The sequence below is a fragment of the Poromitra crassiceps genome, assembly GCF_964638095.1.
Source record: "Poromitra crassiceps genome assembly, chromosome: 14".
NCBI classification, from domain to species: Eukaryota; Metazoa; Chordata; class Actinopteri; order Beryciformes; family Melamphaidae; genus Poromitra; species Poromitra crassiceps.
The window spans coordinates 761,045-778,157 of record NC_139633.1 but is presented as its reverse complement, the minus strand read 5'-3'; the positions used below and the strand labels follow the sequence as shown (position 1 = coordinate 778,157).

At 47.5% G+C, this 17,113-nt stretch overlaps 1 protein-coding gene across 1 annotated transcript in view; it reads right to left on the bottom strand.

Annotated features, from left to right (window-relative positions):
* Positions 1 to 319: 319 nt before the first annotated feature.
* LOC310789572 (alpha-N-acetylgalactosaminide alpha-2,6-sialyltransferase 1-like) overlaps positions 320 to 17,113 on the bottom strand; it is a 29,957-nt gene continuing 13,163 nt past the window's right edge. The window contains exons 5-9 of the mRNA XM_083651215.1: positions 15,661 to 15,799; positions 3,790 to 3,893; positions 3,589 to 3,672; positions 3,280 to 3,379; positions 320 to 1,752 (exon numbers count right to left, since the gene is read on the bottom strand). Coding sequence (XP_083507341.1) covers positions 1,579 to 1,752; positions 3,280 to 3,379; positions 3,589 to 3,672; positions 3,790 to 3,893; positions 15,661 to 15,799 — 601 coding nt within the window. The 3' untranslated portion in view covers positions 320 to 1,578. The remainder of the gene's footprint in view (positions 1,753 to 3,279; positions 3,380 to 3,588; positions 3,673 to 3,789; positions 3,894 to 15,660; positions 15,800 to 17,113) is intronic.

Below are 17,113 nucleotides of genomic sequence, written 5' to 3'. Positions count from 1 at the left end.
ATTAAATTCGCACCCCATTATCATGAACTACGTGTGGCTAATAAGCAAGCTAAGAGTTCATTCATAAGTTAATTAACCTGCACTACAAGGTAGTATGTCAGTAGGTCATCAGGTGTAAACAAAGCCGCCATGATGCCACGCTGGAATTGAATCGCGCATTCGGCCAAAAAACAAAGGAATCAACAAGATGCTGTCGAAAAAGAGAAAGGTTGACACGGAATGCAGGCAGTTTCAAGAGAAATGGAAAGAGCAGTATTTATTTTGTGAAGTAAATGGGTAAATGAGTCGAATTAATTTTAGTAAAAAAAAAAATCCGGCCCCCATGAGGTCTCAGTTGAACAAATCCGGCCCTCTACCTAATATGAGTCTGACACCCCTGCTGGGCTTACAAGACACAGACACAAGCAAGTTAGAAAAAGTTCATCCATACATGTACAAAACTATCATATAATCAAATCAACAACTTCTCCATGCAGTTTCCAGGCTCTCCCAGTAAAACTGACCAAACTGAAGACTTCCTCTCTGAATAGCCATTACAAGTTACTGTCATCTCCTGACCAGAATAATTCAGGTTTCCTATTTTGCATTAACTGAAATAAAGGCAGTCTTGGTTCCTCCTATAACGAACAATGAAACAAAAATTTAAATTAATCTTCCACAACACCCAGTTCACATACAGTACAAAGACTCTCCTCCTCAGCAATAGAATTGAACCTGCCCACCTCAATTGCCAGGCCAGGGAGGTATCAGTTCTCAACTGGGCACATAGAGATCTTCTGGATCTATCCAGGGGTAATGTAACGTAAGGTTCTGGACTATGTTTTAATTTGGATATTATGTTCTGAGTTTTTCAACAACATGTAGCAAAATGTTTACTTCAACAGAAACGGTGGTGTGTTGAGTCATGATGTTCAACCCGGAAACTGTGGCAAAACGGTGCACACCGTTTTCAGATTGAACAAGTCTCTCTCCTTCATCATGCCGTTCTTCTTTAAAAGAGCAGATGTGGTTAATAAGTGATGATAGGCTGCTCAATCTTTACAGTACAGCTGTTAAAAGTTAAAATACTTTAAAACACATGTGCACCTTGCTCCATGTTTTACCCAAGTATTATATTACTGTATATACATTACTTTATATTACCTATTTTCTTTGATTAACACCCCATACTTTTTTTCATATATATATACACGGGGAGTGTCACTGAGAGCAATGCTCTTTTTTTCAGGAGCGCCCTGTTCCCATTCACACACACATTCACACCTGGAAGCTGACCAGTACAACCACAGGCTGATCTGTTGGCCACTGAGCTCCACTGGAGCAGTTGGGGTTAAGGGCCTTGCTCAAGGGCACCACAGTGGTGGTAATGAGGGAGGGGCAAGCGCTGCCTTTTCACTTTCCCCACCCAGATTTATCCTGCCGGGCCCGGGGTTTGAACCGACGACCTTCCGGTCACAAGCTCGCTTCTCTATCCATTGGGCCAACACTGCCTGCACTTGTTTTCCTGGGTACTGTTCTGCCAGTTGCTGCTGTGGCACCTGAATTTCCCCAAGTGGATAAAAAGGTGACATCTTATCATTATCCTCTTTGATAAAGCCTGATGATTTTAGCGTTGTGCAGCTTTTTCCATGTCTTCATTTCCATGATGTAGTCATGGTTGGAGTAGAAGATTACTCTGGTTTTAGCATGTTTTTCCACATAGTAGTTGGAGTATTTCTGCCAGTCCTCTGTCATGAATCCATATGCATCAACCTGAGAGAGAGAGAGAGAGAGAGAGAGAGAGAGAGAGAGAGAGAGAGAGAGAGAGAGAGACCAAGATTAGATCGGACCAAATTGACTTGCTAAATTATAATGATCTAGTCTTTGACATTCAGTATATGAATACATTCCATACATGCACAGATTGTTTTATGTTGCTCATAGGCTTTTGTATCATTCACCATGGTGACCATATTAGGCAAATTAGGAGGCTTAATTTTTGACATCCTTAGTGCCGTGTCCATAGACAGTGTTTTTCCCCCCATAGTGCAGCGCTTTGGATCTCAATGCTCAGAGCACTTCCAACGCACCACAGACAAACACAAAGCTGACTCTGTAGTTCGTAGCTAACGTTAGCTAGCTAGCATACAAGGTAAATAGCAAGCTAACATCAACCCAACAAGATGATATAATTAATAATTTAATGTGCAAGTAAGTCAATCAATTTCAAGTTATCCGGGTCTTCTAGTAAATTCGGCGTGCAAATGGTCCACCAAGCAGCGCTATTTTTTCGTATTATATTGTTTCATGATGCATAGCCTGCTATTTTGCTAATAAAAACGGCAACCTTAAACTCCCACATTTTTCAACTGAATTTGGCCTGTATATCCACAGATGACAGCAAGCTCATTTTTAAAGCTAGACTAGAGTGATGATCTTTATACCATATGAAAGTAAAAGAAATAAGGAATAATTTGCGACCAAGCATGTCAACCCATCATGTCGGGAAGGGGGGGTAACTATGCTTCAAAGTTGATGAATTTTGCATAACTTTCCCCTCCATGCAATGGAATGTACTGTAAGTAAACGCGTGTTGGTAGTTGAGTTGACAGTAGCTGATAGTCACTCCCCCTGTCTTTACCACAGCTACTGTCAGCAGTACAGTAGTGGAGTGGTTTTGATTGATTTATTCATCAAACCTTTGACTGACAAACTAACTGTAAATAGTTTACTTTATTTTGAGATGCATTGCATTGCTCAGCCAGAAATTATTCCCACTTCAACTCTGTTTCTCCTGGGCCTAAAATGCACCAGATGACAGCTGTTTTTTGCATCTTATTTTCCCTCAATCTGCATTGAAAATGTGCAAAAATGCACCCGCTTCCCACAACAGTTGTAGCCTAAGCCAGTGGTTTTCAAAGTGGGGTCCCCAGCAAAAAGGGGGGATAATCGATTTTCACTATAATTCCATCCATAAATAACACAATCTAAGCTAGTGTAGAAGTGAGTGACTGCAACTAGTGAGCTAATAATAACCATAACAGCACAAATAATTGACAACAAATCTCGAAATAAATATACAGTATTTACTCTAATGAGAAAAGGAACAATTATTGATGGTTAAAACTGAATAATGACATCTCAACAGTCTAATCCTAATGCTAAATTAAAATGAGATATTCCTTTAAATCTGTCTTCAAACTGCAAAAGAAAAACAGGTGTGTAGAGCCAGGAAGAGAGTAATGTTATCTTACCACATCACAGGTATGTAGAGCCAGGAAGAGAGTAATGTTATCTTACCACATCACAGGTATGTAGAGCCAGGAAGAGAGTGAACGCCCCGTTGCTCGGTCTGCATATAGCCCAGCCCCTACCATTGAGGAATGAAGACTTCAAGAACCTGTCAGCAATGAAAACACAAACGCATGAGCACACACACACACACACACACACACACACACACACACACACACACACACACACACACACACACACACACACACACACACACACACACACACACACACACACACACACACATTAAACAGCGTAATAGACACACATGTATGAGGCAGGTTTGCATAGGATTAAAGGTGAAAGGAGTCTGACCTGTTGCGCACATATCTGAGAAAGTCTGGGTGCAGAACATAGAAGCGGCTCTCGTTAAATCGGCCAGCGTAATACGCCCTCGCCCTGGAAGGTAAAGACAATACTCAGTAATCATCACGTGTGTGTGTGTGTGTGTGTGTGTGTGTGTGTGTGTGTGTTTGCGTGTGTGCACGTGTGTGTAGAGTAGAGGTAGATGTTCACTGTTGGTTCTTGTATTCTCCACTGGGGACTCTCTCATTGTTGAGAAGCCCCTTCAGCCACTGGAAATCCCTCATCCCCTCAGGAATCATCACATGCTTTATACCCTGTGAGAGGAAGAGGAGAGACAGGTTTAGCAGTCAGACATGGGGAAAAAAGAGTACAGGACATGTAATAAAGTATCAAAGTCAAAAGTATTTGTATTAGCTAACGAAACCTCACATTATTAATACGAGGGATCAGCCAATCAGCATTTTTGTAAACAAACAGCGTCACTGGGTGGAGCCTGAGCTTGAGCGGCTCACTCTAGCCGGCTGTGTTGTTTACATTTTAAAAACTGCGACAGTTCACACAACTTTAACACGACATGCATATATTATAATGTACTCTTGAGACTCTCAGACTCAGATTCTTGAGCTACATCTGCGCTCACTCAGAATGTCAAAATATAAGCGATGTGAGATATTAACGTTTGTTTGGCACAACTCATACTAGTTAACTGCTGCAGGGTTTCACATTTCTGAGGGATTTGCGGAGATTGTGATCTCACGCTGATTGGTCCTATATAATTCAAAGATTATTCAACTTAAAAGATCCCCCAAACATGTTTTAAGATGTATAAAGACAACATTTTGATTAATAATTTAATTTGTGTGAGTAATTTGCTTATGCTGTAACCCAGGTTCTTGAGTGGGGAGGCTATCTCTCCTACAAATTTAATTTGTATTGACATATCCTTGATTAGCAGCAGCTGATGTTGAATACCTCGTTAAGACACATAATCACCTCACCTAACCTGTGGGTGATTAGGGTGGCGTCCTGATTTGCCCCAGCTATATAAGCCCTAGTCTCTCCCCAGACTCAAATATTACGTTGAATCGCTGCACTCCGCATACTACATAAATGAGTCTGTTCCACTTCACAGCCACAGCTGGTATTTGAGGGCAGGTCTAGGGGGTTTGAGTGAGAGAGAGTGGTTGGAAATGCTCGATGTTGCAGGAGCCAGTTAGATGGGCGGTTTCAAGGTGGGTGGGCCTCCCTGATCGACTTCAGGGTGAGTGGGCCGGTGGGTGGGCGTCCCTGATCACAATGTCGTTACTGATTGGTGAATGGTGAATCCACCACTCGCCAATCACTGGCCAAGATTCCGTGACCAGTTTGGTGAGAGGAGTGTCCCAGACCCAGAGAGAGATCTGCAGCATGGAGTAACGTAGTGTATCAGTGTAAGAACTCTCATGGGTCTGGTGTTGAGACTATATAAGCCCCAATCCAGGCGCCGGCCCCTTTGGTTAACCTTGATTTGACCAGTTTTGGTGTGGCTCTTAGCTGGAGAGATAATCTCTCCACTCAAAGAACCTGGGTTACAGCGTAACCAACCGTTCTCTTTCGTGGTTTTGCTATCTCCCCTATTGATATGACCTCTGTAAGACAAGGAAACCAAGCAGACCCAGCTGCTCCTGCGGGAGCCTTCATGGTAGTTGAGTTTGAATAACATCACCACCACCAGAGTCACCTCTGTGCTGAATAATGAAGCAGATATGGAATGCAGTATGAACACACCTATGGCCTCGCCACAAGATGTCACTGAGCCACGCCAGATGCTAAGGCTGGCTGTAAATGGGTGGAGCCGTCTCTCTGTCCAGGTTACAAGGCTAGCTTTGAAGACAGACATCACTCTGGGCCAATGGTCCACTCTCATAAGGGTCGTGGCCCCAGAGGCTCAGTGTATCAGGCCATGTCCACTGCCCTGAGCGCACCTGTCTGCTTCACCGTCCTGTGGAGGGTGGAAAAGCTGCAGTTCCATAGACTGACTGGCATGGGACTGGAACCATGTGGTAGGACAGAATGCAGGGTTTGGGTGCAGTACCACACCAGCATCCACCTGCAATAAGCGGCAGGAATCCTATGCACCAAAGGGGGCATGGAGCTCACTGACATAAATACTTTTCTGTATTTATTTATAGTTGATACAATGGCATTGCCCTGTGTCAAGCGGCTGGCTGCTCCGACCGACACAGCATAAGTGCAGCCTGTGTACTGCAGATTTTTCTGCGGGCAAAAACAGCAGCGGCGCTGCTCGGAAGGCTGGAAAATACAAAAAAAAGCTTAGCCCACAACAGACTACTGCTTTGTGTCAAGCAGCGTTGCCACTGACCACACATCACCTTAGCTCGGGGTGTAGTGTTAGCGGAGCACGCTCACTCACTCTTACCCAACCTAGTCAGGATTAAACGAGGAACTATGGAGAGCAAGGGCATGCTACATTACATTACATTACATTACGTCATTTGGCAGACGCTTTTATCCAAAGCGACTTACAATAACACATTTTTTGTCAGCAATAGAACAATCAACTATGGAGCACAGTCTATGACAACTACAACTTCTGAAGGAACAGTGGTACAAGTTTAGGTTAGTGGTACAAGGTTGGTTAGGTTTTTTTTTTTTTTTTTTTTTTTTTTTTAAGGAAAGAGAGAGACGAAGTTAGATCAAGAAGGGCCCAGATGGAGCCTGAAAAGGTGTGTCTTTAGTCTTTTCCGAAAGATCGGCAGTGATTCAGCAGTCCTGACCGAAGGTGGAAGCTCGTTCCACCATTGAGGTGCCATGGGACGAGAAGAGTCGAGATCGGGATGAGCGACTTTTGAGCCCCCGTAGCGAAGGAGGGGCGAGGCGACCTGCACTGGTGGAGGAGCGAAGGGAGCGGTGAGAGGTTTGGAACCTGACCATGGATTGCAGGTACCGGGGAGCTGACTGGTGTACTGCCCTGTAGGCCAGTACCAGTGTCTTGAATTTGATGCGGGCCAAGATGGGAAGCCAGTGGAGTGACGTGAGAGAATTTGGGTTGGTTGAATATCAGACGGGCTGCAGACGGGCTGAGCACGCTCAAGCTAATTTGCAAAGACACCCAGCAGCTATCCAGGGAGGAACTACAGTACTTAACACATTCACTGCCAACAGTTTTTTTTTTACTGTAGGTAGCTTCTGCCAAGTTTTTTTTTTTAGGATTCTGGCTCATCTTTCAAGAGCCGAGGATTATTTTCTGTTAGGATTTTGTGAACACAAAATATCTCAAAAGAACTAATAGAATGTGTGCTTTCTCTGTCTAAAAGAGTTAGTTTGTAGAGTTAGTAGTTATGTAGGCATTAGCAGTTGAATACAGCATGGTTTCAGCGTCTGAAAATTTAAGCTGAGATAAATGCCTTTTTGTGAAATTCGATAGAACAGTCACTTTAACCATTTATTTTTGGCATCAGTAAGACGTCAGACATCTAAACAATAGTTTTGAACAGTAATTTCCTCCATAACAGCAGGAAACCCCCCTCTCCTTCAAACTCCTCCCTCCGTGTGTGTTCTCCTCCTCCCTCCGTGGCTGCAGCGGGTGTGTCACAAGCGAGTTTCTGCTGCCTGTCTGCTGCTGCTGCTGCTGCTCGTCGGGCCGCGGGCGAGTCTGGATGGGGCTCGCTCGTTTCTTGGGGTTTCGGTTGAGAGCTTTGATGAAGCTTTGTGCGATTCTGGGCTTTATGCTGCGTGTTTCAAAGTGTATTGTACCCAGTCTATTTTTGGAACCCCCCACCGTTGTGCGCCACCGTTGTGCACCAGCGCGAAAGCGTTTTCGCCTACAGTATGAGAATGGCTTCCTCGCGCTTTTCCCTGCAGTTTTGGCTCGGCTTTCAATACTCTGGAGAGCACTGTCGCCACTTAGTGGGTCGGTGGAATGGGTTGTACACGTTCGGTGGCTCCCATATTTTTATAGGAGATGTAAAAAGGTTAGATCTACGTCCCACCGTCAATTTTTTTTTTTTTTTTTGACGAGTTAACTCGTCCACGGCAGTCAACCGTTGTTTTTTTTTGACGAGCTAACTCGTCCACGGCAGTGAACGTGTTAAGTACAAATGCTTTGTTACTTCCCATCTCTCTTGGCAGTGTGTGTATGTGTGTGTGTGTGTGTGTTACTTCCCATCTCTCTTGGCAGTGTGTGCGTGTGTGTGTGTGTGTGTGTGTGTGTGTGTGTGTGTGTGTGTGTGTGTGTGTGTGTGTGTGTGTGCGTCTGTGTGTGTGTGTGTGTGTGTGTGTGTGTGTATGTGTGCGAGTGTAGCTGAGTCAATGTTGTCCATGTTATTTTTTATTTTGTGAACATTCTCAAAACGTGTGTAAGTTATTTTCTGTTACAAGATCGTTTTTCTGTCCATGTCACAATGTGAGCATATTGTAGCGAATCAGCAGTACACATACAGGGGTGAGCATTGGTAGTGTCTCGACTGCAGATAGGAACTGTTGTGTGGGAGTGTTGTATTGGGGAACACTATGCTGTGGGGATACTTCCGGAGTGAACTGAGCATGCGCGTCAGTCTACACACACTACTTGGAGGGAAAGCTGCTAGCTTTGAGCGTGACAACCGCTGAGAGTTGTAATATAACTAACTGTGAATAAAGACCCTTGTACCATCAAGAAGCCTCTGCCTCCTGAGATAACGGATACGTTACACTGGCGTCAGAAGTTTAAACGGTGAATATTGCCTCCAGATTAGCGAAATGGTTAACAAGTTCCTGAAGAAAGAGCGCAAGCGGCTCAATCGAGAGGCGGGAGAGGCGAGAGCCGGGGCAGACTACCAGCCGGCCGAGGAGGATGATGTCTGGGTAGACGCAGCTGCTACCACAGGGGTCCAAGAAAGAAAAACAACAGAAAGCCTGGGGTTGGTGAAAATAAAATCCGAGCCAGACAGAGCTAGCACCGTAGCCACGGAAGCTAGCCCGCAGCCCAAGGGAGCTAGCAGGCAAGCTAGCGAGGCGGGAGAAGGAGCGGAAGAACCGGGACCGGTGAGAGTGAAGATCGAGCGGGTTGACACTGCCGCTGTAGCCATGGAGACTGTGCCACAGACCAGCGGAGCCAGCCTACGGCCCGAGGACAAAGACGGGACACGGGTCGAGGCGGCAAAAGACGGCGAGCGGCGGGGAAGAAAGGAAATCACCCCGCCAAAATTCAACGGTAAAGTCGAATGGGAGGCATACTGCAAGCAGTTTACAGAGGCTGCAGATTGGAATGGCTGGACGAGAAAGGAGAGAGCCAGCTACCTCGTCATGGCCCTCGAGGGCGAAGCTACAGCGTGCGTGTCGGCAATAGCTGATACAAAGGACTGGGATGTGGTGATGGGGGTCCTGCAGAGACGTTTCGGCCGATGCGAGGAGCAGGCCATCGTAGCCGCAGAACTGTGTAACAGACGCAGACGACAGGGTGAGTCACTACGTGCACTGGCAATGGACATTGAGACTCTCAGCCGGCGCGCATACAGCCAGCTACCGACGGAGACGCTGGATGGACTAGCCCTAAGCTACTTTGTCCAGGCCATCGAGCCACGGAGCCTAAGCCAGAAGGTAACGCTGGGACACCCGAAAACATTGGGAGCAGCGCTGGGGCTGGCACTGGAGATAGAGACAGTAGAAGGCTGGGACAAGAGCAGCAGCATAATGGAGGCCGCCCCAGTGGTCAGAATGGCCGCGGAGAGCCAGTTACAAGAAGAACCAGCGTGGAAGACGGCCTGGGCAGAGCAAAGCAACACGGTGAGAGAGCAGGGCGACAGGGTGAAAGAACTGTCCGAGTCAGTACAACAGCTGACAGAACAACTGCTCCGCAGAGCGACCCTGCAGCCCAACCCCGCTCGACAGCCCACTCAGCGGAACAACAGCTGGGCCAGAGGGAACATGATCTGCTGGGGATGCGGACGCCCCGGACATCGGGAAGCAGACTGCCGCCGGAGAGCGTGGAACCAGGGAAACGGCACAGGGCCCGTCCAGATGGGGCGAGACGGGTCTACGATGCCACAGTCCCCGTAGCCACACCATCGCAGGAGGGGGCCCACCGACAGCAACGGAGAGGTGGGGCTCCGCCGGGCCCCGAAGTAGACGACATCGCCGGAGCTGTCAGCATGCAGAGCGGGCCGCGCGCGATGAACGGCTGCCATGTTCCAGTCTACATACAGGGGAGATACTGCGCCGCCCTGGTGGACACGGGGTGTACAGCAACGCTGGTGAACGTCAACATGATGCCCGAGGGGATGCGCCTGGAGCAGCCAGCAGCACAACTACTAAGAACAGTATGCGGTGAGTTGATGCCAATGAGGGGGAGGGGACACGTAACGATAACAGTGGGGGAACAGACAGTGGACTTTCCGGTGTGGGTGGTAGAAATGACGGGACCCTGCATCCTAGGGGAAGACTACTTGACGCTAAACAAATGCACAGTAGACCTAGGAAAAAGCACATTGACATTTGCAGGGGGGCCAGTAGTCCAGATGGGCCACCCTCCCACCGTTCCAGAGGAGAGAGCTAATGTAAATAATATCACTGTATATCGCGTCACCGTAGTGCATGAGCCCCACCCAGCAGACCAAGCCCCTCCACAAAGCCCCACCCCTAGCCCACCTCCAAACACTTGCCCTCAGCCAGCGCAACAGGCAGAGGGGGAGAGAGAGAGGTTAGAGATGCCCAGGGGATTGCACAAACGCCAGAGCGAAGGGTTAGAGACCCAGCAGAGCGATGAACTGTGGAGGGTACTAGAAGAATACAAAGACATTTTCGCCATGTCAGATGATGAGCTAGGCTGTACCCACCTGGTGGAACACGAAATAGACACGGAGGGGGCGCGACCCGTCAGGTCATATCCCCGTCGGATCCCAGCGGCGAGGAGAGAGATAGCGAACGAAGCTGTAGAGAACATGCTGCGGGCGGGGATCATTGAGCCATCAGACAGCCCGTGGGCGTCGGGGGTAGTGCTGGTGAAAAAGAAAAATAGCACCAAAATGCGATTTTGTGTAGACTATAGGGGGCTGAACAAAGTAACAAAAAAAGACGCATACCCGATGCCCATCATAGAGGAACTGTTAGACGCCGCGGGAGAGTCCTCCTGGTTCTCATCCCTAGACCTCCGTAGCGGGTACTGGCAGGTGCCCCTCCGCGACGATGCCAAGCAAAAGACCGCCTTCCGCACAGAGAAGGGGCTGTGGCAGTTTCGAGTACTCAGCTTCGGGCTGTGCAACGCACCAGCAACGTTCGAGAGGTTAATGGAGAAGTTGCTGGGAGACATTCCCCGATCCGAATGCGTTGTGTATTTAGATGACATCTTGACACACGGGGGCACGTTCCAGGCAGCAGTGGGGGCGTTACGAAAAGTCCTGCAGAAGATCGCAGAGGCGGGTCTAAAGTTACACCCAGACAAGTGCCACTTCCTGAAGAGGAGGGTGGAGTTCTTAGGGCATGGCATCGGCGCGGGGGGCATTCGCACCCTAGAAGAGAAGACTCAGGCGGTCATGGAGTGGCCCACCCCCAGAAACAAAGGCGAACTCGAGAGCTTCGTAGGGCTAGCCGCATACTACAGGAAATTCGTGAACGGGTTTTCTAAAATAGCGGAACCGCTGTTCAGGTTAAAAGAGAAGAACGCAGACTTCCACTGGACGACAGAATGCCACCTAGCATTCAAAGCCCTCAAGAAAGCACTGACCGAGTCTCCAGTGCTTAGAGCACCAGACCCCGCCCTGCCATTCCTACTAGACACTGATGCCAGCAATGGGGGTATGGGGGCCGTGCTGTCCCAGGCGGGGCCAGACGGGGAGCGGGTGGTGGCGTACTATAGCAAGACTTTCGATAAAGCAGAACGTAACTACTGCGTCACCCGCCGGGAGCTCCTCGCCGTAGTAGAAGCACTAAGACACTTTAGATATTACCTCCTGGGACAGCCACGGTTCACCATACGGACCGACCACTCGGCGCTGCAGTGGCTATGGTCCTTCAGAGAGCCGGAGGGACAAGTGTGCCGCTGGTTAGAGAAAATGGCAGACTACAACTTCACGATAGAACACAGGGCAGGGGCGCGCCACGTCAACGCAGACGCCCTGTCACGACGACCCTGTGCAGAGAGAGGGTGTACATACTGCGAAAAGAGAGAAGGAAGAGAGAGAGAGCTCCAAGAGGAAGCTAGGATCTGCCCTAACCACACAGGGGATGGGCCAGTGTGCAGGACGCTGCGGGTAGCAGAGGCAGCGGATTGGAGGGGCCACCAAGAAAACGACAGAGAGCTGTCACCAGTACTGCAATGGGTAGAAGAGGGCCAGAGGCTTTGGTTGTGACGGGGGCCACCGACACAACCAAAGGGCTGTGGGCGGGGTTCGACACCCTGAGTTTGAGTAACGGAGTGCTGATGAAGTCCTGGAAGGAGCCAGCGACAGGAGAGCATAAGTGGCGGAAAGTAGTGCCGACAACGTTGAGGGAGGAGGTGTGCAGGAGCTGCCATGGAACTGTAGGGGCTGGGCACTTTGGGGTAAACAAAACGCTCCGCCGTATCAGACAAGGTTTTTATTGGGGGAGGATGGGGAGAGACGTACAGGACTTCTGTCGACGCTGCGACCTCTGCGCAGCGTACAAAGGCCCGTTAGATCAGTCTCGCGCCCCGCTTCAACAGCTAGCAGCAGGAGCCCCCATGGAGAGGGTAGGGGTAGACGTGATGGGACCTTTTCCCTGCTCAGACAGTGGGAACAAGTACGTCCTGGTCGCCATGGACTATTTCACAAAATGGCCAGAGGCGTACGCACTACCCGACCAGGAGGCGGGGACGGTGGTCGACGCACTAGTAACCGGCATGTTCAGTAGGTTCGGAGCACCAGAGACCCTACACAGTGACCAAGGGAGAAACTTTGAGTCACGAGTGTTCGCCACCATGTGCGAGAAACTGAACATTAAAAAGACACGGACCACAGCATTGCACCCCCAGAGCGATGGCCTTGTAGAAAGATTCAATAGAACGCTGAAAAAGCAGTTGGCCATCCTCACGGAGGAACACCAGAGGGACTGGGACACGCACCTGCCGCTCATCCTCATGGCCTACAGATCCGCCACACACGAGTCCACCTCCTGCACCCCAGCTCTGCTCATGTTAGGTCGAGAACTGCGGACACCAGCAGAAATAGCGTTCGGCAAGCCGCCAGATGCACTGGACGCTCCCCCAGGGCGAGAGTACGCCAGGAGGCTACAAGATCGCTTAGAGTCCGCTCACCACTTCGCTCGGGACCAGCTAGAGAAAGCAGGCATGAAACAAAAAAGGAACTATGATGTGAGGGCAAAAGGAAACCATTTCCAGGGGGGGGAGTTGGTCTCGGTGTACACACCCCAGAGAAAAAAAGGGCGTAGCCCTAAACTGGACTGTCACTGGACAGGCCCATGCAGGGTCATGGAGAGAATGGGGGAAGTGGTGTACCGAGTGCAGATGCCACTTGGTGGCAGGAAAGTACTCCACAGAGACAGGTTGGCCCCATACCGGGGGGGTGCACCTTTCCCCCAGATCTCGGCCGCCCGGCGGTTTCACCTAGACCGTCTGAAAAAAGGACTCTGTTCCCACAGAGAGGGGCGTCCGGCTATGACCGGGCGGGCCCCACCCAGGGGCGTGAAAGCCCAGAGACACTGCAGGTGGGATCAGCCCCGCAGACAGATTCACAGAGACTAACACGGCCACGGAGAGAGCCAAGGGCTCCAGGACGATTCCACAACTTTGAGTTGTACTAAAAAAAAAAAAAAAAAAAAAAAAAAAAGAGAGGAGATGGTGGTTGGAGATGTTGTATTGTTGTAACAGAAAGAAAAAAAGGTGCATGACATGAGATATTGTGGGGGAGATGATGTGGGGAAGTCTGAGAGTGCAACATGCTGTGATTGAAAAAAAACAAAGAAGCTGTTAAAGAAAAAAAAGATGTTTTGGTACAAGGGGGTGTGTGATGTGTTATCAACGTGGGCGTTGACCTTATTGTTGGGCGGGGAGTATGTAGCGAATCAGCAGTACACATACAGGGGTGAGCATTGGTAGTGTCTCGACTGCAGATAGGAACTGTTGTGTGGGAGTGTTGTATTGGGGAACACTATGCTGTGGGGATACTTCCGGAGTGAACTGAGCATGCGCGTCAGTCTACACACACTACTTGGAGGGAAAGCTGCTAGCTTTGAGCGTGACAACCGCTGAGAGTTGTAATATAACTAACTGTGAATAAAGACCCTTGTACCATCAAGAAGCCTCTGCCTCCTGAGATAACGGATACGTTACAATATATATTACATTACAGAGCAAATGAATGATGATGATGACATGCTAAGGCAGCGTCGCACATTATATGCCCAAGCCAACATGTTGAGAAAGAAATTCCTTTGTTGCTCCAATGATGTAAAGATTAATCTCTTTAGGACATATTGCACTCCCCTCTACACTGCCCCCTTGTGGGTGAGGTTCAAGAAGGCAACCATGTATAAACTGCAGGTTGCCTACAATGACTGCATGAGAATATTGCTTAGGGTACCTAGGTGGTGCAGTGCTAGTGATTTGTTCTGTAGATCTCGGGTAAGCACTTTTCAGGCCCTATTAAGAAACATTATGTACAAATTTATATGTCGCTTGAATGTTTCCAAGAACTCTGTGGTGATGCTACTGGTGGACCCCAAGTCCAGTGACACACGATACCAGTCAGCCTTATGGAAACACTGGTATGCCAGCCTCTTGTAATGTGTGTTCCTTGTATGTATTGTGTGGTCTTATTGTTGTATGTGTTTTTAACTGATTGATTGATATATAGTTCCGTTTTACCTCTTGTAGCAGGGGGGGCGTAATTAGCGTGACACCAGAACGCAACACAAGTGACGTTGTCGCCTTCTCCCGTCAGAAGTTGGAGAACCTATAAGACGCGTGTTGCCGCTCTCATTTCCTTGTTTAGCTTAGCATGTTAAAATGTCACATACCACGGGTGGAACGGTATGATATGTTGTGATAGAAGATTGCTAACATGCTTTTATTTGTTTTGTCATTTGCTTGGGTGGGAAAAGTACGTTTATTTCTGTTGAAATTGTCTTTGATTTTCACTCAATTGTGCGTGGCCTGTTGCAGGGGACGGAGAGAAAGCCTGTCACTGTGCTGTATTGATTGTGCCCCCTGCTGATCTTTTATAGGTATGGTTTAATGTTATTGCTGTTTAATACTTTTATCTGTACTTTTATGAAGGACTGCATTTGTTTAGCTTAATAAGTTGAAGATAGTGTCATTAAATATGCACTTTGTTTTATTTATTTATTTTTGTATGTTTACATGTTTGAACTAAAGGGTGATACAGTGACTAAAAACGAATTCTTTATTTTGTTTCAACAAGAATTAATGTACTCATTGAGTATTTTTGTTTAGTTTGTATTGTAGCTACTGACTATAAATATGTATTCTGTAACCACATACAGTAAGGCAGGGGTGCCCAATACATCGATCGCGATCGACCGGTCGATCGCGAAGGTAGTGTGGTCGATCGCATGGCATTGAGGAAGATTTTTTTTTTTTTTTTTTTTTTTTTTTTTTTTTAACTGTTTTTCCACTGTTTTTCCACTGTTTTTCCACTGTTTCCACTGTTTTTCCACTGTTCCACTGTTTTCCACTGTATACTCAGTGTATATATATATAAATAAATATGTTTGGTAGATCACTTTGACTTGGTCATTTTAAAAGTAGCTCCCAAGCTGAAAAAGTGTGGGCACCCCTGCAGTAAGGGTATACACTGAAATTATTACAGTTATTTTATGTTTATTTTATGTTTGTAAAAAAAGAGAAGTTGGAGAACTAATGTCCTGGGGACGGAGAGAAAGCCTGTCACTGTGCTGTATTGATTGTGCCCCCTGCTGATCTTTTATAGATAAACTGCAGATCCTGAAGCCTGGTGTCCCTGGTTTTATTGTGCAACCATTCTGCAGCTGTTACATGCGCGCGTGTGTGTCTGTGTGTCAGCTGTTACACGCGCGCGTGTGTCTGTCTGTGTGTGCGTTTGTGTGTGTGTGTGTTTGTGTGTGTGTGTGTGTGAAAAATGTCAGTACCTCATCGTCTGGGATGTGTCTGTATCCGAAGCGTTTGAAAATGTACAGCGACGCCTTGATGGAGTAGGATGTGTGAACGTATACAGATGTTTTGTTCCCTACATCCTCCTCATAGCCCTTTATGGCCGCACCGTTCATCCTGCAGGAGAGAGTCAGAGCATCAAAATCAATCAATTTTATATTTATATAGTGCCAAATCATAACATCTCAAGGCGCTTTACAAATACAGCAAGTAGAAGACCAGGCTCTTTATTTAGACCCAACAGTTGAGACAAATGGGGAAGAAACCTTGAGCAGACCTGGCTCTTGGTGGGCGTTCATCTGCCATGAGCGATTGGGGAGAGAGAGAGAGAGAGACTTTGAGATGTCAACACCACGTGCACAGGCATTTTCCTTGGCCTAAAACACTCGCAGAGCAGCATCTGCATCACATACTGCAACACATCGTCTCCCCGGGGACATACAGTATGCTATAGGATCGTGTTTGTGGACTTCAATTCGTCCACAAATTCAATTTCACCCCAGAAATCCTCTGCTCCAGACTCACCCAGCTCGGTGTGCCCGCCTCCACCTGTAAATGGATCATAAACTTCTTGACGGACAGGACGCAGCAGGTGAGGCTGGGGAAAATGACACCCAGCATCCGAATAATCAGCACTGGCACCCCCCAGGGGTGTGTGCTCTCCCCCTGGTTCTTCCTCTATAGAGAGCCCCAGGAATGAGTCGGGAAAACATCGATGCTAACACTTCCGGGTTATTCTCTGTTTTCGCCTATGGGATATTTTTGAATGGGTTTTTGGCGCGATGCTTCTAATAAGGTCTAACGCAAGCTTAATCAAATGCGAACCAGTGTTCAGTACGATAATCTTCACACATGAGGACCACTTTTATGAGTTATGAGCTTGAACACTCAATCAACTCTCAATAACTGTCAAACTAGATGAATGATGAATAGTTTGACAGTTATTGAGAGTTGATTTGAGTTAATGAGTTATTAATTTGAGTTAGTGTGGACTAGGGCTGTCACTTTTTCCCAAAATAAAGTTTGAACGAACTTTAATTGCCCGAAATTCGTTTTTTGGTTAATTTTGGTTAATTAAAAAAAAAAAAAAAAAAAAAAAAAAAAAAAAAAATCAGTCCAGGCCACCGGGCATCAGCCCGACGTGTTAGCTTGGACGCTTACAGTCACAACACTGCCTCACAAACTTGGCTGCATCCAACTCGAGACAACTTTTCAGACCCTGGAGACAATCTTTCTCAGAAGAGACTAACGCGACAAATCTGGAGACTTTTTCTGACATGGGATTAACATTACCAGCAAGCAGCAGTTGGTTAATTTTGGTTCATTAAAAAAAAAAAAAAAATCGAACAGTCAATTTACATATCGAACACGAACTCCTCCCCCACATTCGAAGTTGCATTCGAATTTCGAATGAAAAGTGACAGCCCTAGT